General features: G+C 40.1%; 2 protein-coding genes across 3 annotated transcripts in view; one reads left to right on the top strand and one right to left on the bottom strand.

Annotated features, from left to right (window-relative positions):
• Nucleotides 1-1,067: 1,067 nt before the first annotated feature.
• On the bottom strand, nucleotides 1,068-26,812 carry LOC133655532 (polyserase-2-like). Its single transcript, XM_062055777.1, has 6 exons — nucleotides 26,698-26,812; nucleotides 25,129-25,146; nucleotides 24,871-25,033; nucleotides 11,129-11,397; nucleotides 1,848-1,993; nucleotides 1,068-1,742 (listed from the first exon to the last, which is right to left on the bottom strand). The coding sequence occupies exons 1-6, from the start codon at nucleotides 26,750-26,752 to the stop codon at nucleotides 1,446-1,448; spliced, it is 948 nt and encodes a 315-aa protein (XP_061911761.1). The 5' UTR covers nucleotides 26,753-26,812; the 3' UTR covers nucleotides 1,068-1,445.
• The window catches only part of si:ch211-180a12.2 (uncharacterized), a 113,610-nt gene continuing 95,907 nt past the window's right edge, over nucleotides 9,366-27,068 (top strand). For both annotated transcript variants that reach the window (XM_062055774.1, XM_062055773.1), the window contains exon 1: nucleotides 9,366-9,572. In XM_062055774.1, coding sequence (XP_061911758.1) covers nucleotides 9,407-9,572 — 166 coding nt within the window. In that variant the 5' untranslated portion in view covers nucleotides 9,366-9,406. The remainder of the gene's footprint in view (nucleotides 9,573-27,068) is intronic.

The following is a 27,068-nucleotide window of genomic DNA, read 5'->3' as shown; positions in this document are numbered from 1 at the left end:
GTCCGCCCACTAGGCCACCATTTCTAGTCCCCCCCCTCCCTCCTCTCACCCCTTCGCTTTAGTTGTATTTTTCAATTTGTCGCACTTTTATTATTATTTTTTATTCTGCAAATTTTTTAAACTTTTTATCCGACCCCTTTTACCGTATTGCATTTGCACTATCTTGTTTAGCACACTCATTGTTTATGTTCTTTGTTTGTTTGTTTTTTTGTTTGTTTTTTTGTTTTGCTTAATTTTTTTTTTGTTTTTTTTGTTTGCTCCATGCTTTTTTAACCTGTAAAGCACTTTGGTTCAATCAAAAAGTTGTTGAAAATGTGCTATATAAATAAAGTTGACTTGACTTGACTTGACTTTGGTTTTTTTCCCACGGTGCTCATTTTGTGTTCTCTTTTTCGCACCGTCGCTTTTTGTTATCTCCTATTTTGGATCATTGTTGTGAGTACTTTTTCGTTAAGTAAAGAACTGTTTTACTCACAATCCATCTGCATCCTTGGGTTCCTCTGTTCTGCATTTAATTGAATTGTGACAGAAATTATGGAATATAATGGTCTGCTGCATGTTTTAAAACATAGAAATACACCACATGTAGGGGCATGATAACATGAATGTGCAATAAATGAGTGTATCCGTGGCGAAAGCCGAGAAGTACACGCAAAAACCTCATTTAAAAAGGGCGGTTTGTGTCGGTAATCAATTGCACATGCAGTCTTAATAGATCACACGCAACACGCCCACTAATAGTACAAGCAATTTTATATTTTGCACACACTGTCTAGCATGTGTTATTTACATCTTAATAGATCAGGTCCTTAGTGTCTTTCTGACTTTGAATAAAAATCAGGTCTTGTCGTTTTATATTCAGGTCAATACGGCAGTTTAGTTGTAAACTATTGATTACGCTCTATCAACTTTACACTACATAGGCCTATTATGTGTCATTTTTTAATCAATTGGATGCTAAGATTGACCCAGAATAAAGACAACATTTTTAAAACAAATATATTTTTATTATAATTAAACCAAAACAAACTAAATCAAGTTGTAAGGATGTCTTTGTGGACCCACAACAGAAGTCAATAAATTAAGATAAATAACTGTTTCTTTGAGTTGTTGAGGCCAAAACATTGACATAGTCCTGCCTGAATTGACTAATAGTCCATGGATGTTAACATTCATCAGTCACTGTATTCTCAGGGCCGTTAATCGATGGCAGCTGTTGACTTTAATGCATGTTTGTGTGCGTGTGTCATGTGGACGGAATAATTGCAGGTAAAGTACTAAGCAAAAATAATTAAAAGTTCACAAAGCGCTTCAAATCAAAAATCTATCATTTTGATGTACAGTAGTACATTTTTGCCATATGATCAAGTGCTAAATTGTGGAGGGGAAAAGAGCAATAGGCTGCATGTGTTGTGCAGTGCGGTATTAAAACAAGTTGCCGTTGGTTACAGCGCCTGAACAAACAGCAGGAGGAGCAAGAGACTAAGGCCTGAAAGACTTGCTTTGGTTGCAGAGTTGTCTTCGCACACAAAGTTGCTGTCTGTGTCGTTACCAGTTTGGGTGTGGGTCACAAAGCTAATGTTTGCCCCTGACACTTGTGCTGTGATCCAGCTCTGAAAATACGGCACACGGGCAAAGACTTCCGGGAATCCTTTGTTGGCGCAGGGTACGCCAAAACTGGCAATGCCTGCCTGGATCCATCTTGAGCCTTGTTTACATTGCAAAGGTCCACCAGAATCACCCTGAAAACAAAGAAATAGGCAGAGGAAGGTTCGATTAGGGTGTAAAGATGTGAATAAAACTACAGTTTACCTACACATCTATTTTATGCAAATGCAATGACTGACCTGGCATATTCCTCTGCCCTCCTCCCCGGCACACAGCATGTTGCTGGTAATGCTATGTGGCACCAAGTTGTAGTTGCAGGCACATTGCTTGTTTCCAACCACTGGAATCTCAACTTCTTGCAGTATGTCATATGCTACATTTGGCTCTGCAGGACAGGCAACTCACTGTTACATTAGTAAAAATGCCACATAAAATCACTGCACACTAAACCCAATCAACTCAATGTCATTTTAATGAGCTTTTACCGTCACTTTGGTGCATTTCCTTATCAGTAATAGACTTATCACAAATGTTTGTGCACAGTTTCTCATTTCTTCCAACAAATTACCAATGACTTTGGACATGCATCAGTTACTTTCATACCATTTTGTTGCTGTTTTATCATTTGCTGATGTCATGTCAGTCAAAATAAACTACACATTAATGCTAAATAGTCAGTCCCCTGTAAAATACCTTCAAAAAATGCTGAGTAAGTTGTCAAAATCTGTCAAGCAAATTATATACATTTCTTCAGAATTCATTTTTTCTGAAAATATCTTCTAAAACAAACATGAAATGAGTTTCAATTTGGGAAAAAAGTAGAAGGCGTGGCCAAAAAGGAGTGAATGATACAATGTATATCACTCCTTGTGCGTAGGGGCAGCATGTAAAATGTCAAGTAATTAATGTATTGAAATTTTGCCGCAAAAGTATTGCTAACCCATTCCTGCGCCGCAACTGATGAGAACATAATGGCAAATTTTCCAAAAGATTCTCATCATCCTTTGTTCCGGGCAGAAACTTTTTTTAGCTTTGGGCCCTTATAGCTGGATAACATATGACATCACATCCGGCTCACGTCTGGCTCATTAAATTTGCGTGGTGGTCAAGCCAGCGTCTGTTCTTAAAGGGTATTAGGCCCTTGTGGAGGGGGGCGTGGCCTGCGGGCCTGCCGCGGAACGGGGTGTGTCAGGACCGGCCTCGAAGACAGCGACAGGTGCTTAGATGGCACAGGTGGGCCTTGTTAGCTAATCACCTGTCGCTGAGAGACACTGTGCTGAAAAGCAAAAGACTTTGCACCATTGAATTAGAAAAGACACTGTGCTGAAAAGCAACAGACTTTGGACCATTGGATAAAAATAAAACAGTGTTATATCCTGAATTCCTGGCAGTCTGTGGTGGTCTGAAGAACCCACTAGAGCAGGGGTGTCCAAAGTGCGGCCCGGGGGCCATTTGCGGCCCGCAGCTAATTGTTTACCGGCCCGCCACACATTCTGCAAAAATTGCAAAATTGATAATATTGCAAAAATTTAAAAAAAACATTTTAAAAAAGCGGAATGAGGTGAAATCTAACAAGAAAAAGTTGCAATGTTGACACAAAGCTGCCATGCAGGCTGTTTTTTTCCTTTTGTCTTTGTTTCTTTTTCTTTTTTTTGCCATTGCTAAAAAAAAAAAAGACTAAAAATCTGTTATGAATTATTACTTAAAAAATATCACTTTAAAATGTTTTATGTGGAAAAAATATTGCATATATTGTGTGGTTGCCATATAAAAACATCAAAGTTTTATTTGACAAAAGAGCATAAAACAAACAAAATAATAGTTCAAACGTAAAATCGACAGATATATCTGAAGTTGATCTCGTAATTTAAGTGTTAAAAGTAAAAAAAATAATAATAAAAATGTATCACTTTATGAGTGGGGGACCTTTTGGATCCCAAATATATGTAGTAGGATTTTATTTCACTGTGATTATTCAAAAATATTAAAGAATTAAAATCAATGGTGTCCTGCATTATTGATCTTTTAAAGCTCTAATACTAAATACTGCATATTTCAGTTTTACTATAAAAAAAACAAAGTTGTCTTTGACAGAGAAGGCATGAAATTTTTTTTTTACTTTATATCAACCTGAAGTTGATATAGAGATTTACTGTAAGCTTTAAATAAATAATAATTATTTATTTGACTTATTTTTAACATTTTAATGACTGAGACCCTTAATGGTCCCCGGGAGCCCTAAAGGTTAAAAAAAAAAATCCATATATTTTGTTAAGGTTTGAAAATGAAAAATATCAAAATGGCCGCTGCATGCTTAAATTTTTCCGTGTGCGGCCCTCAGTGGAAAAAGTTTGGACACCCCTGCACTAGAGGGCAACCTCTACAGCCCTATTTAGCCTTTCTCTGAGAAAAATGCTCTATGGTTACATTGCACAACACTGCGATATGACACCCAATCTGTACTGACTGAAAAACATGAGCAATCATATTACAGTATCTGTTAAGTATTAATCCACATTTCATGTTTTGTTTGTACACAGCTGAGCTAGCCAGACGCCGTATGTACTGTAGTTGTACTAACGTGCATGGCGTGCCGCGTGTATTATGATCAATATTACAGAAACTCACTCGATGGACAACTGTTAGTCTGGTCCAGCTGGCCGGGGACATTTCTGTTGATTTTGGGTAAGCACTCCATTTATGTCGAAATAGCTGGGCTTCAATTTACATATTTAATAGCGTGAAAATCGTTTTCATCCCCCTCTCCCGGCTTCCGTCTGCTCCAACGTCTCACTCTTCCTTCGTGTTCGCTTCTATAAGCAGCAGTATATTTTGCTTCAAAAGTCTAAGGATATAAATCCTCATTTGTCCAAAGATAGTTGTCGTCATTGCCTGTTTCCAAGTCTGCCATGATTAGAAAACACACTGGTGTTTGATTTCGGAAGAAGGAACACACATGTTGCCAGAAGTCAGACGTTCAATGCACACAAATCAATGCGGGGAATAAATCAGTCCAGAAATGATCTAAATTATCAAAATATGGTAAATATTGAACATGTTACATATTGTTATGAATGTGTCTGTTACTACATTACATATAGACTTGCCGTGTGTATATAAAACTTTGCTGGCGGGTTTCGAAGACTTTGAAGGCTACAACGGTGACTCCCACTAGTCGCATCTTTCAAGCGTTTTTTATCATCTTTAAAATTGTAAAAAAAAAAAAAAAAAGAAGACGTGTGTTCTTGTCTCTCATAATGATTGTGAACGATAGGCAAAATTCCAAAAAAAAGTGCAGTTCCCCTTTAAGCTACACTTAAACCAGTGTGGGTGGTACTGGGACCAGGTGGCTAAAGTGACTAGGATGGCGGAAGCGAGAATCGAACCTGTAACCCTCAAATAGGCCATCCATCCATCCATTTTTTACCGCTTGTCCCTTTTGGGGTCGCGGGGGGTGCTGGAGCCAACTCAGCTGGATTTGGGCGGAAGGCGGGGTACACCCTGGACAAGTCGCCACCTCATCACAGGGCCAACACAGATAGACAGACAACATTCATACTCTCTTTATACACGACTCTGGTATGATATTGTCAATACTGCCACAAGTGGTGGAAAAGTGTACTACAACTGAGTACCGCTGTGGCCTAAACTGACTACAGCTGTTTTTGGCAGCCCTTTGGGGGACGCATACAAACCAACAATGGGCCCCGACCCTATATATAAAAAACACTGTGGCACCATTGGAATAAGTGTGTTGTTCTTGTGATAATGTGCGTTTTCACCACTTAGGTCTGGTCAGACAGTAGTTTGCAGCACATGTATGCTGGTGAAATATCCCCCATCATAGTCCCCTTTCCTAAATCCAATAGGGGAGTTTTCCTCCGCTTGAAAGTGAAAGGTATGATAGACATACCCAAATGGCATCGCTAACGGCCATGGTTGCAGCTTGTGGTTACATGCTGGAGCCTATCTCACACACTAGGGCCAATTTAGTGTTGCCAATCAACCTATCCCCAGGTGCATGTCTTTGGAGGTGGGAGGAAGCCGAAGTACCTGGAGGGAACCCACGCAGTCACGGGGGAGCATATACAGTAAAAATGTGAAACATACATACATACGTTCATATAAACATAATAATATAAACATACATATTCAGTGTGTTACCTTACCAAAGACAGTAATGTGTAACTTTACTGTAGTTTTCAAATCGCTTTGCAAATAGTGTATACAGAAAGTTAAAGTTAAAGTACCACTGATAGTCACACACACACTACGTGTGGTGAAATTACCCTCTGCATTTCACCCATCCCGTTATTCCACCCCCTGGGAGGTGAGGGGAGCAGTGAGCAGCAGCGGTGGTCGCGCTCTGGAATCATTTTGGTGATTTAACCCCCAATTCCAACCCTTGATGCTGAGTGCCAAGCAGGGAGGTAATGGGTCCCATTTTTATAGTCTTTGGTATGACTCGGCCGGGGTTTGAACTCACGACCTACTCGATCGCAGGGCGGACACTCTAACCACAAGGCCACTGAGCAGTGGCCCTTAAAGGCCTACTGAAACCCACTACTACCGACCACGCAGTCTGATAGTTTATATATCAATGATGAAATCTTAACATTATAACACATGCCAATACGGCCGGGTTAACTTATAAAGTGACATTTTAAATTTGCCGCTAAACTTCCGGTTCGAAACGCCTCTGAGGATGACGTATGCGTGTGACGTAGCCCGGCGAACACGGGTATGCCTTCCACATTGAAGCCGATATGAAAAAGCTCTGTTTTCATTTCATAATTCCACAGTATTCTGGACATCTGTGTTCGTGAATCTGTTTCAATCATGTTCATTGCATTATGGAGAAGGAAGCCAAGCAAGCAAAGAAGAAAGTTGTCGGTGCGAAATGGACGTATTTTTCGAACGTAGTCAGCCACAACAGTACACAGCCGGCGCTTCTTTGTTTACATTCCCGAAAGATGCAGTCAAGATGGAAGAACTCGGATAACAGAGACTCTAACCAGGAGGACTTTTGATTTGGATACACAGACGCCTGTAGAGAACTGGGACAACACAGACTCTTACCAGGATTACTTTGATTTGGATGACAAAGACGCAGACGTGCTACTGTGAGTATGCAGCTTTGGCTTTTTTTTGCGTATGTACGTAACTTTTTTAAAATATATAAGCTTTATGAACCTTGGGTTAGGTGAACGGTCTTTTGGGCTGAGTGATTGTGTGTGTTGATCATGTGTTTGAATTGTATTGGCGTGTTCTATGGAGCTAGGAGCTAGCAGAGGAGCTAGGAGCTAGCATAACACGTACCGTACCGTAAGTGCGCGTCACGTACGTAACTTTTTAAAAATATATAAGCTTTATGAACCTTGGGTTAGGTGAACGGTCTTTTGGGCTGAGTGATTGTGTGTGTTGATCAGGTGTTTGAATTGTATTGGCGTGTTCTATGGAGCTAGGAGCTAGCAGAGGAGCTAGGAGCTAGCATAACAAACACGCAGGTGTTATTATGCAGGATTAATTTGTGGCATATTAAATATAAGCCTGGTTGTGTTGTGGCTAATAGAGTATATATATGTCTTGTGTTTATTTACTGTTGTAGTCATTCCCAGCTGAATATCAGGTACCGTGAGTATGCAGCCTTGGCTGCTAAACATTCGATAACTTGACCGTATGTGCGCGTCACGTACGTAACTTTTTAAAAATATATAAGCTTTATGAACCTTGGGTTAGGTGAACGGTCTTTTGGGCTGAGTGATTGTGTGTGTTGATCAGGTGTTTGAATTGTATTGGCGTGTTCTATGGAGCTAGGAGCTAGCAGAGGAGCTAGGAGCTAGCATAACAAACACGCAGGTGTTTTTATGCAGGATTAATTTGTGGCATATTAAATATAAGCCTGGTTGTGTTGTGGCTAATAGAGTATATATATGTCTTGTGTTTATTTACTGTTGTAGTCATTCCCAGCTGAATATCAGGTCACCCCCGGCTCTCACAGCATCTTCCCTATCTGAATAGCTTCAACTCCCCACTAGTCCTTCACTTGCACTTTACTCATCCACAAATCTTTCATCCTCGCTCAAATTAATGGGGAAATTGTCGCTTTCTCGGTCCGAATCTCTCTCACTTCATGCGGCCATCATTGTAAACAATAGGGAACTTTGCGTATATGTTCAACTGACTACGTCACGCTACTTCCGGTAGGTGCAAGCCTTTTTTTTATCAGATACCAAAAGTTGCAATCTTTATCGTCGTTGTTCTATACTAAATCCTTTCAGCAAAAATATGGCAATATCGCGAAATGATCAAGTATGACACATAGAATAGATCTGCTATCCCCGTTTAAATAAAAAAAATTCATTTCAGTAGGCCTTTAAGGGGCGTTCACACATTGCCGGTTTTGATGGCTGTTCATGGTGTTTATCAAACCGCCGTGAACCTTGTCTCAATGATGGCGAAAAGCCTTTTGCCAAAGCAGACTGGCACGGTAGTATCACAGACAGGGGTGCCGCTAGGGATTTTGGGCCCCATGAAAATAATCTTTACAGGGCCCCCAACACAGCGGCAACATTTTTTGATGCTATTTTAGTTACAATTATGCATTTTAATGGTATTTTTGACTATCATTACCATATTTTTGAAAGAAGAACAGCATCAGAGTTGACATTTACAGTAGGGGAAGAACTGAGCACTCTGAATACAATGGAATTCATTTTTAATCATTTATTTGCTGCACCACTGATTCTTAAATTGGAAATAAACTCTTCCATGAAAAAATAGCAATTATAATCAGTGGAGAGAAAAAAATCTCTGCAAAAACAAAAACGCCTTCAGAATACTAAATGGCCAAATATGATTTCTCATAATTTAAGTAGAACTTAATATATGAAAGAATGGTAAATATATATATAATATAACGTTGCAGACTGAGTCAAGCTTCCTTTTGCAACCTTTCAATCACTGGTCCTTGCTCAACTTTTCACAGCTGCTCACCTCCTTCCTCATGTGGGTGCACTGGGGATGATTCAGGGGCAGGGGGAGTTGGGGGCTGACAGACAGCTGCTGCTGCTTGACTCTGTTCAGAATGAGGCATCATTTTGACAGAGGGGAGATCAACTATTATTGAATAAGAACAGCTTGATAAATGTTTGACTGGATTGATTATTTAACTAATATAGCAGTAAAATGTAAAAATCCAGAGTTTTCTTGAGCTAACATGGTGAGAAAAGTGAGCTAGCTTATTACCACAGACAGGGACAAAGTTAATATGCATAACTTTCCACCACAACTAACAAACACACCTTTTTTTTTGGAAATATTGGGTGACATATTGTCGACCCTTCAACTCCTTCTCCTCTCTTATTTTCTTTTCCTTTCTCTTTTGGCTGCCTGATTTTTGAGGCATACCGCTGTCTCCTCCGCTTTGCCCGCTGTGGCGCTGTCTGACGTCTGTGACATATCGTCGGTGCTCTACCTGCAGTTGATCCAGTCGGACTGAACCATTTTACGTAAATAGATGGGGGGAAGGGAGGGCCCTGCAGGTGTTGATGCTTCCAAAACAAATAAAGGTATTGTTACCAGGACATGGAAAATAAAACATGTGTGTTAGTTAATAACTTAGTGTCATTATTTTTTCTGTATTATAATTTCATCATCATTAGGGGCCTCTCTGGGCCCCCCTCCATCATGGGCCCCTAGAATCCGTCTCCTTTACCCCCCCTTTTCGGCGCCCCTGATCCACCCTATATTCCGCATCAACTGCGGTGTCTTTGTGTCGCTCCTTGATGAGCCCGAAATGCTTCCGCGTTTAATCCCGGCACCTCTGTGTAGTTACCAAATTCCCGTCGTGAAGGTTCGGGAGGAAAATGTGACTGGCAGATTATGGCGGTGTTACCACGGATTTTGCGGTGAAAATACGGAAGCTGTCGTTCTTTACACGACGAAAGGCGTTTTGAATAAGGGTGAGTGCCAATACGATACTTTTTTGCTGGTCCTCCCAGGTATCGATTCATGTAAAATCCAACAGTGCAATCTTATGGTACCTTGGTTGCGTGTGACATTACCCCTGGTTGTTGACTTACTCTCTTTGTACTTCGGCACTTGGTGATCACTCCATCGTTTCTTTACGACATGTCCAAAAAGGAAAAGGAAGATGCAATACTTATTCAATCCTACCCCTTTTCCTCTTCATATAAATTACTAACACATGTTCACTTCCTGTACTCAGACTGTACAAACTTCAAACATTTCTCAGATTTCATATCAATGCAGTCTAAATACAACAGTTTTCTCCACAAATAAGAAAGCCATTGATGATGAGATGAATAACATCCCTTTTTAATTCAGTTCAAGACATTTACCACTATTCTTCTTCCTTGTGCTTTGTAAACAATTGTAGTTTGAACAGTAGCACTGAGAGCAGACTCAGCCAAACTACCTCGAGGTAATGTTGCCATTTTCAATGCCCTCAAAGAAATTGACTCAAAAAGGTAAAAAAAAAGTAAGGCTCCACTTTTCAAAAAATCTGCCAGCTTGGCGTTGCTATTGACATGCTACTGATTTGCATTAGCGATTTTACATGGCAATATCAACACCTCCATATTTGTTGGTGAAGACGACTAAGTTGCACGTTACAGTCAAAGAGCTGGTGCGGAGTAAGGACATTACTTGCAGTATTAACACTTTTAAGGGTGCAACAAAAGACTAGACAGCAAATACTGAACTGACTAACCAACACGCTACAAACTATACACAACTGTAATTGAGACTCAGAGATGTGATGATAAAACAAGATATAACAACTGGACTGCAGTGAACATAATCAGCTCATTTTTAAATGTTACCATAAACAATGACATTTTATTATCAAAAACAATTCATATTTATTAACACACACAAAAACACCCCAAAAGTACCAGTGAGGACAGGTATCGAGTCCCAAGTGAACGGGAGCCGCCCCTTGTTTTGAACATGTTTAGTTTTTTTCGAACCACCGACACCGCCACTTAAAATTGAGCATGTTTAGGGTTTTTTTGCGAGGTCGCAGAGTTTCTCACGGCTCATGGCGGATGACTGACAGGCGATTTGTGTTCTGTGTTATCATGGTCTCAAATTCTAGAATCGCCATCTAAACGCACCTTTAGTGATGTTTTTAGCATTTTCAGGTAGTGTCACCAAGATCTGACATTTTTAGACTTTTCACCTTGATTACTGATACTTTTGTTGATATGAGTACCAGTACTTGCTCTTGAGGAATGTTCCATCCATTATATAAAATTTTTTGCAGGTTATCAACAAGGTTGAGCAGTTTGTACCAGTTGTTTTGAGAAATGCACCAAAGCGACTGAGAAAAACAGCAATCGAGCTAGCTTTCTGTTAATCTTAAAACAAAGGTGAGGTACACAATTGTGGGATTTCTGAGACTTTAAAATGTTTTGTTTTTTTTGCATAATGTGGAACTTGTCATATGTTAGAAAATGATAGACGGACAGAAAGATAAATGATAAAAGATACTCACGATCACTCCCCAGCCTGCCCCAGCCTGTGCCCCAGCACTTTGTGGCACTGTGGAACTGACTGGTGTTGCTCGCCATACAGACAGGTCGGATGTAGTTAGTGTAAGTGATGGGACTACTCAGCCTGAAGAGGGCAATGTCATTTTCAAAGGTACTGTTGTTGTAGTCAGGATGAACGATGACCTGAGCCACTGTGCGTGCGACCTCATTAGGGTTTGGACCACTCTGAGTCAGCCTTCCAAAGTACAGTCTCCATGGAAAAGTTCCAGCACTACAATTTTTAAAAAAGAGAGTTAGAGGATAGCAGTGATACTTTTCCTAAAAGCGCCACAAAGACATTTAATAATAACTAGGGGGGTACTCGATCCACCAAGTAGTGAAAGTGATGGCTTCACCCACCTTTTGGCAAAGTGCCATCCTATTCCTAACCCATAGGGTCAGTCCACCTTTTGCAGCTATTACAGCTTCAACTCTTCTGGGAAGGCTGTCCACAAGGTTGCGGAGTGTATTTATAGGAATTTTCGACTATTCTTCCAAAAACACATTGGTGAGGTCACACACTGATGTTGGTCGAGAAGGCCTGGCTCTCAGTCTCCATTCTAATTCATCCCAAAGGTGTTCTATCGGGTTCAGGTCAGGACTCTGTGCAGGCCAGTCAAGTTCACCCACACCAGACTCTGTCATGTATGTCTTTATGGACCTTGCTTTGTGAGCATTCAAAGTTCCTTTTACTGGAACTAAGGGGCCAAGCCCAACTCCTAAAAAACAACCCCACACCATAATTCATCCTCCACCAAATTTCACACTCCTACCACTTCGTGGCCGAATTTCTGTTGTTCCCAAACTCTTCCATTTTCTTATAATAAAGCCGACAGTTGACTTTGGAATATTTAGGAGCGAAGAAATTTCACGACTGGATTTGTTGCACAGGTGGCATCCTATGACAGTTCCACGCTGGAAATTACTGAGCTACTGAGAGAGGCCCATTCTTTCACAAATGTTTGTAGAAACAGTCTCCATGCCTAAGTGCTTGATTTTATACACCTGTGACCAAGTGATTAGGACACCTGATTCTGATCATGTGGATGGGTGGCCAAATACTTTTGGCAATAGTGTATTCAAATAATTCAAATAATTAACTCAATTAATTCAAATTAAATCAATTTAACAAACACAGTTAATTCAATTAAGTTACAAGAGTACCTTTTTGGCGAAAAGGTTAGTCCCGGTTTTCAGTTATCATACAGCCAAAGATTGCACGTAACAAAGCAGTCTGTTTACACGCGTAGTATTTGGTACAATTGTGTGCCCAAACTAAGTAACTCATGCATTGGTAACTAAAGTTAAAAAGTTAAAGTACCAATGATTGTCACACACACACTAGGTGTGGCGAAATTATCCTCTGCATTTGACCCATCACTCTTGATCATCCCCTGGGAGGTGAGGGGAGCAGTGGGCAGCAGCGGTGGCCGTGCCCGGGAATCATTTTTGGTGATTTAACCCCCAATTCCAACCCTTGATGCTGAGTGCCAAGCAGGGAGGTAATGGGTCCCATTTTTATAGTCTTTGGTATGACTCGGCCGGGGTTTGAACTCACAACCTACCGATCTCAGGGCGGACACTCTAACCCAGGGGTCACCAACCTTTTTGAAAGCAAGAGCTACTTCTTGGGTGGTGATTAATGCGAAGGGCTACCAGTTTGATACACACTTCAATAAATTGCCAGAAATAGTCAATTTGCTCAATTTACCTTTAACTGTATGTTATTATTAATAATTAATGATATTTACACTTAATTGAACGGTTTAAAAGAGGAGAAAACACGAAAAAAATGACAATTAAATTTTGAAACATAGTTTATCTTAAATTTCGACTCTTTAAAATTCAAAATTCAACCGAAAAAAAGAAGAGAAAAACTAGCTAATTCGAATCTTTTTGAAAAAATTTAAAAAAGAATTTATGGAACATCATTTGTAATTTTTCCTGATTAAGATTAATTTTAGAATTTTGATGACATGTTTTAAATAGGTTAAAATCCAATCTACACTTTGTTAGAATATATAACTAATTGGACCAAGCTATATTTCTAACAAAGACAAATCATTATTTCTTCTAGATTTTCCAGAACAAAAATTTTAAAAGAAATTCAAAAGACTTTGAAATAAGATTTAAATTTGATTCTACAGATTTTCTAGATTTGCCAGAATTTTTTTTTTGAATTTTAATCATAATAAGTTTGAAGAAATATTTCACAAATATTCTTCGTCGAAAAAACAGAAGCTAAAATGAAGAATTAAATTAAAATGTATTTATTATTCTTTACAATAAAAACAATTAATTTACTTGAACATTGATTTAAATTTTCAGGAAAGAAGAAGAAGGAATTTAAAACGTAAAAAAGGTATGTGTGTTTAAAAATCCTAAAATCATTTTTAAGGTTGTATTTTTTCTCTAAAATTGTCTTTCTGAAAGTTATAAGAAGCAAAGTAAAAAAAATTAATGAATTTATTTAAACAAGTGAAGACCAAGTCTTTAAAATATTTTCTTGGATTTTCAAATTCTATTTGAGTTTTGTCTCTCTTAGAATTAAAAATGTTGAGCAAAGCGAGACCAGCTTGCTAGTAAATAAATAAAATTAAAAAAATAGAGGCAGCTCACTGGTAAGTGCTGCTAATTGAGCTATTTTTTAGAACAGGCCAGCGGGCTACTCATCTGGTCCTTACGGGCTACCTGGTGCCCGCGGGCACCACGTTGGTGACCCCTACTCTAACCACTGAGTAGGTCACTAGGCCACTATTTTTCTTTTATTTCAGCTGCAAAATAACCCACTATCAGGCCATAGAAAGTGATAAGTTGTAGCATACCTGTGTGGGATTGTCACGACAGTGTGACGTGTTGTGCGGTAAAGCGCTGTCTTGCGCACGCCTGTTATTTCATTTGTCAGTCTTGTGAGTGTAATCGATCCCAGCTTGTGTAGCTGAGCGGTAGAAAAGTCCCACTCTGACAGCTCGTGCTTTTAGCTTTTTTTAAATAATTATTAGTGCACCCCTAGTGGCTGACATTTGTGGTACACCCTTTAGGTCAAATGCTTTGGAAGACATGCTTTTATAATCATTAGACTGCTAAGTACCGCCCATGACAATACAAAGACGTGGCGGCCATGTTTTTTAACCAATCTGGAATTTGTGCTTGTCAGTGCCCGATAGATACAAAATTTGGTGGCGATTCGACCAAACTCCCTAAAGTTTTTTTTTTAGAGCGTGTCTTGCTGTGAGAAAATTCAAGTCAATCTGAGTGATTGGGTCAAATTAGGGATTTATTAACAGCACCACTTTGTGCTGTATTTGTCAGAAAAATGATATCTAGTCAACACATTAAGAATGCACTTTTCACCAAGTGTTTGCCTTTTGTGTGCAGAGGTATCAGGCTTACACAAACACATACATACAGCCATGTGCAAAGATTAGGACACCGAATCACCAAAATAATAATATTATTATTATAATTAATCAGAGGTGGGTAGTAACGCGCTACATTTACTCTGTTACATCTACTTGAGTAACTTTTGGGATAAATTGTACTTCTAAGAGTAGTTTTAATGCAACATACTTTTACTTGAGTATATTTACAGAGAAGAAACGCTACTTTTACTGCGCTCCATTTATCTACATTCAGCTCGCAATTCGCTACTGATTTTTATCGATCTGTTAATGCACGCTTCGTTTGTTTTTGCTTGTCAGACAGACCTTCAAAGTAGGATCTATCGCATGCCTGCGTTCCACCAATCAAATACAGTCACTGGTGACGTTTGACTCCGTTTCACCAATCAAACAGAGCCAGGCGGTCACATGACATAAAGTTTCAGCGGCAAAACAACAACAAGCTTAAGCGTTGATGGAACGAGATATTTTCCATATATCCATATTTAAGTGTTACTTCTTTCTAAAAACTCCTATAGTCATATTTACATCAGCTAATGTCTCGTGTGGTACAAAGTGCTTGGATTCGAGTGTCCTTGAGTAGACAGGCAGAGCGCTGTTGAGACTGCCATAACATTCCTGAGATAACGAGCACAGGGGAGACCGAGCTAGACCGATCTGGACCGGGCTAGGGAACGCTTGGGTGCTGGATTGGTCTCATTATTGCCAAAGCTTTGACAATAAACAACGAAATACCAACTACTGCTTTTGGTGGTCAATTTAACATCAGCATATTTGCCATTAAAAGAACTTGGGAGTGGACAGCAGACTTTGACTTCCTTGGGAGGAAGAGCTGTCGACGCAACAATTTGGGGGCTCGTCCGGGATGGCACGCTGTTGATCGATGACTTCTTGCAATCTTCTGGACAGACTCAATTGGCCAATTCAAGGTGAGCAGAACCTTTCTTTTTAGATAAAATCTGCGTTAGGAGTCTGTCCTGAAGTCTGTAAGTCAAACACTATATTGTACCCCAGACGCAGAGCTGTGATTTCGATAGATTGATTGCATTTTTGCCGAGCCTGCCATTGCATTAAAATTGTAAATAAGTGGTCAACTCACGGCATTGTGTCTCGATTACCGTGACGGGCAGTTTCATTGACGAGTGAACTAATAGTTGGGTGTGGCTCACCCTGGGTAGTTGGTCGCCGCCTAAAAGAGCAAGCGGGTTGATAGATCCCAGTGTGATAAGACACTAAAACTAAGGAAGCGGGTTGATAGATCCCAGTGTGATAAGACACTAAAACTAAGGAAGCGGGTTGATAGATCCCAGTGTGATAAGACACTAAAACTAAAGAAGCGGGTTGATAGATCCCAGTGTGATAAGACACTAAAACTAAGGAAGCGGGTTGATAGATCCCAGTGTGATAAGACACTAAAACTAAAGAAGCGGGTTGATAGATCCCAGTGTGATAAGACACTAAAACTAAGGAAGCGGGTTGATAGATCCCAGTGTGATAAGACACTAAAACTAAAGAAGCGGGTTGATAGATCCCAGTGTGATAAGACACTAAAACTAAGGAAGCGGGTTGATAGATCCCAGTGTGATAAGACACTAAAACTAAGGAAGCGGGTTGATAGATCCCAGTGTGATAAGACACTAAAACTAAAGAAGCGGGTTGATAGATCCCAGTGTGATAAGACACTAAAACTAAGGAACCGGGTTGGGAGATCCCTTTGCGTTGAGGGCACTAGAATTAAGAAAATATAGACACAATGGCCTTGGAGTGTGACAAACAGAAATGTGATGGCGGCGGGGCAAAATGTGATGATTGGCTACCGTTCAATGATCAATTGAATGGACGGTTGTCAACAATGGAACTAGCAGGTAGAGAAAAAAAAAAAAAGAGAAAAAAAAAGGAGAACGTTCCTTGAAAGGGTTAAGAGGGAGTTTACAATACTCAAAAAGTCGTGAACTCAAACGTCTGGTAAAATAAAATAAAAAATAAATAAAAAAAAGTAACTGGAAGTTTTATGGTACAGTGAAACGCAGAGATAAGGGTAGGTGCAGCTTTTTCTTGTGTGTGTGTGTGTGTGTGTGTGTGTGTGTGTGTGTGTGTGTGTGTGTGTGTGTGTGTGTGTGTGTGTGTGCTGCAGGTTGCGTGTGCTCGTGTGTGTGCGTAAGCGCTTGCTTGCTCATGTGCTTACATGTGTGTGTGTGTGTGTGTGTGTGTGTGTGTGTGTGTGTGTGTGTGTGTGTGTGTGTGTGTGCGCGCGCGCTGGTGAAAATGGAACAGGGTTGGTGCTCGAGAATTTAAGAAATTGGCGTATGATACAAGTAAACGGGGATTACGTGGAAAAACGAAATGCAGCAAAAGAAACGATGATTAATGACAGAATGAACTGATTGGTTTTTTGTCTGCCGCGCATGCGCAAGACAATTCAAACGACCCGCCCAGACTTTGACTGACACCGCCCCCTACTCCAGTGACAAGAGAAGGAGGTATTAACACGCCCCCTCTAAGATTGATCTTGCCTCCGAAAATTAACCCCTTCTACACGTCTGTCCATTTTCCTACGGCAGACATTTTTGACAAATGACATTAACAATAGGGGAAAAGGATGTTTATAACCTTACGTTACGTGAATGGTTTCTAGGACAACAGAAAATAGAAACATTGTGTGAAGTGTAAGGAAGAGTTAGGGAACAGGAGGTTGTTTGTAAAGGAAAACGAAAGTGAAAGAAATAAAAGAAAGAAAGAGAAAGTGACAAATGAAGGTATTCGTAAATGGTATGCTGTTGATTGTGGTTAGCTGCAAGTTTGTTTATTTGTTTGTTTAGTTGTTTGAGTGAAATGGAAATAAATCAATAGGAATAATTAGATGCAAAATGGAATAAAACTATGAGTGCGATAGAAAATGAATGAATAAATGAAATGAGTTCATTTTGGTCATATAATCAACCATCAACCATCAACCATCAACCATCAATCAATGTTTATCTATATAGCCCTAAATCACAAGTGTCTCAAAGGGCTGTACAAGCCACAACGACATCGGCCTATCCTATACATTCACTGAACATTAAATTACCTGGAACATCAACGTTAAAAGAGAAAGTATTAACCGCTTATTTTGCAAGTCTGACCATTTTCCTCCAGCAGAGGGCGGTGCACACCAGACATTTTTGACACATGACAATTATAGGGGCCTACTTTAATATAAGTCTCTTGCCGATGCATACATGCAAGCCATTGTTGACCTTGTTTTCCCACCTGTACCTCCGGGAGGGAACCTTTGGCCAAACACTTTGGACAAAGTTAACCCTGATATACACGGTGCCAAAAACAATATATGGCAGGACATTTTATTCATCCCATGCAAAATAGGGCTAATGACAGAGCAATAAGGAAACGACTACTTAAATTACAGATCGCTGAAGATAAAAGGTTAAAAGAACCAAAAGGTCAAAGATCAGCTAGGGTATATTCAGCAGTGGGTGACCTTGCTTTTGAGTTCCAACAGGTGGAGGAAAGAATCCTCAACAGACGTGCGGTTGGACTCGGGTGGTGGACAACACGATGCTTCAAAGCCGGTCTGGGGTAGACACTGTTTCGGCTGTGACCAGCCTGGTCAGTGGAGTAGTGACTGTCCGAACATTTCCGAACAGGAAAGGTTCCGTCGTGCCAACAAACGAACACGAAGGCGTGTAAGAGGACGCCCACATCAGGAGCCGCAGCAGGAAGTACAGACAGGACCCCTGCTGGACATGAGTGTCAACGGACAATTTTATCAGCCACCCATTCGATTCTGAATGCAGAGGTACCAAAAAAACTGTGTGCTTCCTCTTTAAAGGTCGAAGGCTTCGCTGGGGTCACAAGAAGGTTACCTGTCACCAAACCACTTCCGGTTCAGATTGCTGGACCTCCTTTACAGACTGTACCCTGACATTCAAATCGCAAAGAAGGAACATTCCTGGTGTTACCTGATGGCTGAACCACCCAGCTGCGACACCACTACCAAGCATACCACAGCCTGAAACAACAGGAATGGCTCTAACGGTGAAAACCCTGGCTGACTGAGATGCTTCCGTGTGTTCTGCCACCCGACTCGCCATATGTTATGATTATTTATATATGTTGGAACTCAAGGTGTGGCTGCTCATGTTGACCTATCTTTGCAACAGCTAGCATGGTATAAGATGGACACAATAGTGTCCCACATTGTTCCCTTGCTCTCTGTCTCGCCTACAAAACCAAAGAACTTAGGTACAATAATAAGACACGGCGTAGCTGCCAAACATTACACCGACACCCAAATACCACATTTTCAATTGTTTAGGTTTAGCCCATGGTTATGTTAAACACATAACTATGGGCTGCACTTTAGACACCTGTAGGCTACGAGGAGCTAGCAGCTACACAACAGCTGAGCTAAAACGACACATTACACATTTAAACATATCAAATAATTATACTTGCTCATTACATACACATAGTCGTCAAGACAGAAGTCTGATAGAAAGTATTCAGTAACAAAAGTGTCTGCATCATTCAACTTTCTACAACATGAGCTTGACTTAATGAATTATTGGGGCCATCAGGTGTGGTAAAATTTCAAAATACTATTGCTAAAGCATCCGCCATAAGGGTAGTATTTTTCTAGTATTGGTGACAATATAAATATAAGCATATTTTGTTAATTTCACCATATTGAATAAGTTACATAAAAGTTAGGGTTCAGATGAGTTTGAGTTAATTGTGATATTGCTAAGGGGTCCCCTACCCTAACAACACCCCCCAGTGGACCATAGAGGCTGAAGAGACAATCATTGACCTCAAACATGACCTGTCCTCCGCTACTTGACTATTAGCTGACCTTTTTCTGAGATGTTTCTGAAAGTGATAGTATGACTAACACAGTCCTTTTTTCAGAAACAGAAGGGGGTGAGTGAGGGTGGATACAGACTCCTTGGAACAAAATCGACAATCATCCGACTCTGACACATTCCATAGTTTTAACGTTTTTCCCGTGGGTAAGAAGTTATAACTAATTTTAATTTGGAAATAACGATTTTACACATCGATAGTAGTTTAATAGATCAAATTTAGAATATGGAGGAGGTGAGGGTGAACCATGTATAGTCTTTGACTTCACTGATATGATCAATACGGTACAAGGGAAAAGGTACGTACTGACTTGTGTTGACAATCACAGTGGTTGGCCGGAAGCAACAACAACCTCAAAAGAGGATGCAATATCAGTAATTAAATGACTTGTGAATGACCTAGTACCCCGACATGGTTTCCCCAAAAAGATTAGGTCAGACAACGGCAACCATTTAAAAAAAATACTCACTTAGCCTTGGTCGAAAAGGCTTTCGGACTAGAACATAGGTTTGGGGTACCATCCTGAGTCCCAAGGCAAGGTTGAAAGGATGGACCAGAACATAAAAAACTAATTGGCTAAAATCTGTGCACAGACCAAATTTAATTGGATTGACATGTTGCAATTAGCGTTAATGATCATTCGAAGGTCCGTGAATAAAACTGTTTTACCGCCCTTTGAGTTTTTCATCTTATGAGCTGCATACAGGTCAGCCATTCACAGGACCAGCAGCCCCCCATGGAAGGAGGACTCAGCGTAAAACCAAAATGGTATTTTACACAAAAAATTGCAGAATTTGTGTGCCAGTTCTTCTGTACAGATTCCCTTCCGCCCGCTGAGAGGGTCAAGATCAAGGTCATCAAACGCAAGTGGACGGAGCTCAGGTGGACTGGTCCCTTCAAGGTCGTGGAACGGACGTCCCACGCCCTTCGACTGGCTGGTGGAGGGGACACCTGGTACCACCTCTCCCTCTGCACTACAGCTGAAGAACCTGACAGATCACCAGGGGATGTCATTGCTGACATCGCCACAACATCTGCCCCTCAGCCCAGGAGACGAGAGAGATTTTCTACCTACATTACTCTTTTCAACTTCTATATTGTATATCCTTGTGTGAGACCAATCCAGTATGCTAAATGTTTCTTAGTTTTTCTTGCTTGTTTGCAGCATAACTATCTGTGTCGTTACATTAAGTGAAAAGTTTGATGTTTATCCCCGTTTATCCCTTGGGCGTGTTCTACTGTCTTTGTGTCTCAGTTCATCCTTCCTGACGACAGTGACTGACAAGTGTCTAAGAACATACAGCGGACTTTAAATAGACTGGGTCAAAGGGGATAGCAAGACTTATTTTTTGACCTGTGCAGTGTGATTAATTACGGGGGACACAATAGCTATTACCGTGGTAATAACCTCTATATTTGTTACGACTCAACCCTGAACCATTGGTGTCGGATGCAGACAACATACTCTGGTAAGTTGTGCCCATCTTCCCTTTTATGTTGTTTTGGGGCTTGACCTGACTGATACAGACGCTAAAGGAATTATTAAAATTAATGTCCTTGAGAGGGCGTTAACTACCTCTACACCCTCTGTAGCACCTAAAGTACCACCCCACCTCGGTGGTGTTTCAAAGGCTCACATCCGTGCGTGCTAATGACATCACCACCGAAGGCCTGGTAACTTTGACCTTTGACCTTAGGAGCGGGTGCAGACAACCTGTGGCTCAGGTGGATGCCAAAACCTGGGTGACTGTGTTGCTTCTTCCACTGGACGTCCCTTTTCCCACACTTACCCCGCCCCTTTTAAGTTGACTGACATGTGTACCCTTCTGTTGACAATGCCACCCGACTTCTTCCCTTTGTGGCCCAAAAGCTGAATTACACGCGTTTTCAAATTACAGGACCCTCTCCGTCCCCCAACAAATTGGGTGACATCAACCATTACTGGTGCACCACACTGATAGATGGCTCTAGGATAGGCCCTTAGGCACGAGCTGACTTATTCTGGTGTTGTGGGAAGCACAGATTGTACATTAGAATCCCAACGTCAGCCGTTGGGCTTTGTGCTATGGTTAGACTGGTGACCCCACTCACCAAATTAACACCCCTTGGAACTCCTGTTTCAGCGGCCTCTCTAACTCCCCGCCGCCGTTGAGACTAACCAACCTGACTCGTGATGCCGTTGAGGGACTTGCTGAACAACTTGCCCCGACCTCCCTCAGGGCCGTTCAGATCCGCATAGCCCTTGACCGCATCCTAGCCAAGGAAGAAGGAGTGTGTGCAATGTTTGGTGACCAATGCTGTACCTTCATTCCTAACAACACTACCCCCGATGGCTCAGTTCAGAGGGCCTTAAAGGGCCTCCAGGCCCTGTCTAGGGACACATTAGGCAGGTGGACTGACCTAATTAATTCTGTCTTGGTCTCCATTCTGAGTTTTTTTTTTTTTTTTTGGCCATCATAGCCTCATGCGGTTGCTTTATCGCCCCTTGGGCTAAGTGTCACTAAAGGGGGTCTAGCAAAGTGGTAACTTTAAGACTTTCGAGAATTGTTGGTTTACTTCCCTGACCATGACGACATTGACGTGGACTCCCTCCATCTATCTCCCATGTAAATAAGCTGTTGTTTTATTGTTAGCTTGCTCAAAGAAAAAAAAACAGCACCTACTTTAATGTGGGGCGTGCTTTAGAAGTGTTTAACTAGTAGTAAAAGATCTTATAAGAAGATCTTAAAGGGGGAGTGATGGAACGAGATATTTTCCATATATCCATATTTAAGTGTTACTTCTTTCTAAAAACTCCTATAGTCATATTTACATCAGCTAATGTCTCGTGTGGTACAAAGTGCTTGGATTCGAGTGTCCTTGAGTAGACAGGCAGAGCGCTGTTGAGACTGCCATAACATTCCTGAGATAACGAGCACAGGGGAGACCGAGCTAGACCGATCTGGACCGGGCTAGGGAACGCTTGGGTGCTGGATTGGTCTCATTATTGCCAAAGCTTTGACAATAAACAACGAAATACCAACTACTGCTTTTGGTGGTCAATTTAACATCAGCATATTTGCCATTAAAAGAACTTGGGAGTGGACAGCAGACTTTGACTTCCTTGGGAGGAAGAGCTGTCGACGCAACAGCGTACATGAACTTAACGTCAAATTTGAGGAAGCACATCGCGGTAAGTAACGTTAGTAGATATTTTGGCTGTCACCGTAGGCTGATGTTAGCTTCCCTGCTATGAATCACTGTCAAATGTACATCGTGTGGGGACATTTATTAACGCACTGCAGTCTCATAGACACACACAGTTGCACACACACACACACACACACACACACACACACGCATGCATAGAAACACCAATCAGAAGTGCACAGTGTGTTCCCAGGTTTAGTTAGTTTAGTCTTTATTTGAAGGGACATTGCACAGAAACATTAACCTCAAAGACAGATATGTTCTGTACCAGATTATAGCTAAAAAGCTCATTTCCACCTGCAGTCCCTGGCTACCTAAATTAAAGGGATACAAAAATCATGCAATACAATTATGACAATAAAATCATAAACAAGTATTAAGAAAAAAGTCATAAAATGGACTTTCATGGACACATACTTAATATACAATACAACCACACCTCATTTACATCATTACACAAAGAAAATACATGCTCTTGTTCACATCTGTCATCATTTGTAAAAACAACCTTGATTTTAACAGACACACCTCATAATTTACAACAAAAATACTCTCATGGATAAATATAATACACATTAAGTTGACATGTCAAACAAGGTGCCCACCTTAGTGACCGTGTGAGCAGCTTTGATTGCTCCAAAGCCACGTGCAGCCCACACCTATCAGTTTATGGTTTGCGTAAAGGCTAACTTGTTATTTTCCTTTGTAATCTCTGCCTACTGAGTTTATGGTGCTGTTAAGTTACTGTGGCTCAATTTGCCTTAATTTTTTTATGTTAATGTGTTATTATTTAATATATATTATTGTTTTATTTGCTTAAGAGATATTCCTGGCTCTGAATTTGCTCATTGCTATTTTTATGTTTTTGGGCATTATTTATATTTATATTATTATACACGAACAGGTTACTCATCAGTTACTCAGTACTTGAGTAGTTTTTTCACAACATACTTTTTACTTTTACTCAAGTAAATATTTGGGTGACTACTTCTTACTTTTACTTGAGTAATACATCTCTAAAGTAACAGTACTCTTACTTGAGTACAATTTCTGGTTACTCTACCCACCTCTGTAATTAATATTATTTTTTTATTGTGGTAGATTTTAGCATGATTTCCAGTCCCTTAGATCAGTGTTTTTCAACCTTTTTTGAGCCAAGGCACATTTTTTGCGTTAAAAAAATCCGGAGGCACACCACCAGCAGAAACCATTAAAAAACAAAACTCAGTTGACAGTAAAGAGTCGTTGTCGCAATTGTTGGATATAACTTTAAACCATGCATCACTATAGCTCTTGTCTCAAAGTAGGTGTACTGTCACCAGCTGCCACATCACACCGTGACTTATTTTGAGTTTTTTGCTGTTTCCTTTTGTGTAGTGTTTTAGTTCTTGTCTTGCGCTCCTATTTTGATGGCTTTTTCTTTTCTTTTCTTTTTTTTTTTCCTGTAGCAGTTTCATGTCTTCCTTTGAGCGATATTTCCCGCATCTACTTTGTTTTAGCAATCAAGAATATTTCAGTTGTTTTTATCCTTCTTTGTGGGGACTTTGTTGACAGTCATTGTGGACGCCGTTTTTGCTCCACAGTAAGTCTTTGCTGTCGTCCAGCATTCTGTTTTTGTTTGCTTTGTAGCCAGTTCAGTTTTAGTCTCGTTCTGCATAGCCTGCCCTAAGCTTCAATGCCTTTTCTTAAGGGCACTCACCTTTTTGTTTATTTTTGGTTTAAGCGTTAGATACCTTTTTACCTGCACGCTGCCTCCCGCTGTTTCCGACATCTACAAAGCAATTAGCTACTGCTGCCACCTACTGATATGGAAGAGTATTACATGGTTACTCTGCCGAACTCTAAACAGCACAGACACTCAACAACAACACATAATTGGCAGACTATAATTACTGGTTTGCAAAAAATATTTTTAACCCAAATAGGTGAAATTAGATAATCTCCTACAGCACACCAGACTGTATCTCACGGCACATTAGTGTGCCGTGGCACAGTGGGTGAAAAACACTGCTTAGATAACGGTAATGGTGTTTGACAGCTATAGAAGTTGTGTCTGTAATAATCATTATATAAAATAATAATGATCCACAGGATCTGTTATGTGTGCCAACATATAATGATGAGTTTGGCCCATGCCACAATCTCTCAATAAGCAAATCCAGGATTAGTAAATAAAAATATATCATTAGTCATTTTATTGCAGTAAGTGGGTTGGTCATTTGTACTTTGAACCCATTAGGTCCTCTTACCTTAGAATGCAGTGGGCTGCCGAGAGCACCCAGTCATTGCTGATCACGGTCCCGCCGCAAATGTGCGACCCTCTGTAGTGAACGCTGACTTGCCAAGGCCACGAGCCCGCCGAGGCATTCACACCCCCGACTATCCTCGGGTTGAACGCCGCCATTCCGCAGTCTGTGTGAACACAAAAGGCGTCGGTGAATACAGGTCAAAGGCTCTAGTATCCACATAAATGTATCTAAATCAACATAAAATAGAGCAGCGCTTACCCTGAGCTTTTGAGCCACCTGTAGGAAACATGAAAAAAACAATTATTTATTTAAACCTGTGAAAAATATGTATTAATTACTATTTTTAATGTAGCAAGCCATTGAGTGTTTAGAAAAGTGCTATATAAATCTAATCCATTTATTACTATCATTATTAAAACTTTTTTTTTTAAATGCACTGTACATTAACGGGTTGTCTTTTTTTTAACTTAACACGAGCATACAATGCAGGTTCCATTGTGTCTCTCTACAGACAAACAGGATTCCTCAACTACACTATACTTAAAGAGACATCTCTCATGACACACACCTGTGACTTATTGTTTTGGTGGTTTAAAAATAATCACCCAAACAACAAGTCACAATTATCAAAATTGTGAATAACCGTAAACCAATGGCCTCTATTGATTGGAACGGAATTGATGTGAAAACAATAAAAAAAGGTTAAGATTTGACATCCCTTGAAGTATATCGCAATCGCTATTTCAAACAGGTAAATTCTCAAACAAATTGAAAAAAGCAACAAAAAAAACATAGGAAATTACCAATGCAATAGATCATAAACTGTGCACAGACTTAACAAAATGGTTTGACACAATTAATCATAATATATTAATTAACAAATTTGGTATGGCATCAGAGGGTTACAAATTAAAGCAATGACAAAAACAGACAATCGTTGGTGATCAAAGGGCGCAAAACTGAAAACAGGTGACAAAATGAGAGCACAAAACAAGAAAACTAAAATAATTTTGATAACAGTCCACATTCTCAAGCGGAGTGTGATCTTTGCATTTGAGCTAACTTCATTGACGTGTTCAACTACACAGGGAAAATCTGTACTTAGTTGTGACGATGTTCGAATCCGATTACTTAGTACATCCTGGCAAGATGTCTAAATACCATTCAAGGTCCTTCATTGTCATTCTCACTTAAAAACATGATGAATGAAATCAAATTCTTATGTCCCGGTGAAGAGCAAATATAAAAAGACAATGAACAATAATATTAAATAGCAGAATTATATACACAAGGAAATACTATAAAACACATTAAAACGGCACAAAACGCAACAAATAAGATTGCCAGCAAGTGAGTGGTGTCTACTGTTCATGCACTGTAAATCAGTGGTCCCCAACCTCTTTGTAGCTGCGGACCGGTCAACGCTTGAAAATTTGTCCCACGGAGGGGATTTTTTTAATTTTTTTTTTTTTTTTTTGTCATAAAGAAATACAATCATGTGTGCTTACGGACTGTATCCCTGCAGACTGTATTGATCTATATTGATATATAATGTATATATTGTGTTTTTTATGTTGATTTAATTAAAAAAAATAAAAAAAATATTTTATTTTTTTAATTTCTTGTGCGGCATGGTACCAATCGGTCCACGGACCCGGTGGTTGGGGACCACTGCTGTAAATGGCATCAGGTTCTGATTTTATTTGTGAAAAATGAAGAAACACTTTAATATGTAAGTGGAAAGCAAATCATACAGCATGGCATCTCAAAAAGCTACAAAAACATACACAACTCAGCATTTCAGTCGAATTTTGTGTAAAAACCCACCTTGAATTGAGAGTAGTGCACCTATAAGGAGAGGCCATGTTGTCCACAGAATCATGTTGCTGGTGCACAGAACGACGCGTTGTGGTTTTCCTTTCACCGTCCTTACACTAGTGTTTTTATACAGTATGTAGTGGCCACACCTTAAAAAAAAATGGTTTCTCTAATCTGATTGCGCGATGATTGCACCTCGTCATGGCCTTGATGAAGGTAAAGTGCAGTTTTACAGTGTCTGGAATGACTGTGTGTTTCTTGTGGCTTGTTTTTGTGATAACCAATCAAGATGTCAGAAGCCTTACATTAGAATGTGATCTTACTGGTCTTTACAGTTGTATTTACAGTGTATGGAACAATGACTATGAAATACCATAGCT

The sequence above is a fragment of the Entelurus aequoreus genome, linkage group LG08 (assembly GCF_033978785.1).
Source record: "Entelurus aequoreus isolate RoL-2023_Sb linkage group LG08, RoL_Eaeq_v1.1, whole genome shotgun sequence".
In the NCBI taxonomy this organism is placed as follows: Eukaryota; Metazoa; Chordata; class Actinopteri; order Syngnathiformes; family Syngnathidae; genus Entelurus; species Entelurus aequoreus.
The sequence above is the reverse complement of the archived record's forward strand: the minus strand, read 5'-3'. Positions and strand labels throughout refer to the sequence as shown.

What these genes read in the sequence shown, in the direction of transcription:
- LOC133655532 (XM_062055777.1), bottom strand. Translation starts at nt 26,752, where the DNA reads ATGATTCTGTGGACAACATGGCCTCTCCTTATAGGTGCACTACTCTCA. An exon ending in GCAGCCCACTGCATTCTAAG is followed by an intron (nt 11,398 to 24,870) that starts GTAAGAGGACCT and finishes TAAAAATTGTAG; the next exon opens with TGCTGGAACTTTTCCATGGA. An exon ending in AGGGCAGAGGAATATGCCAG is followed by an intron (nt 1,743 to 1,847) that starts GTCAGTCATTGC and finishes CTTTGTTTTCAG; the next exon opens with GGTGATTCTGGTGGACCTTT.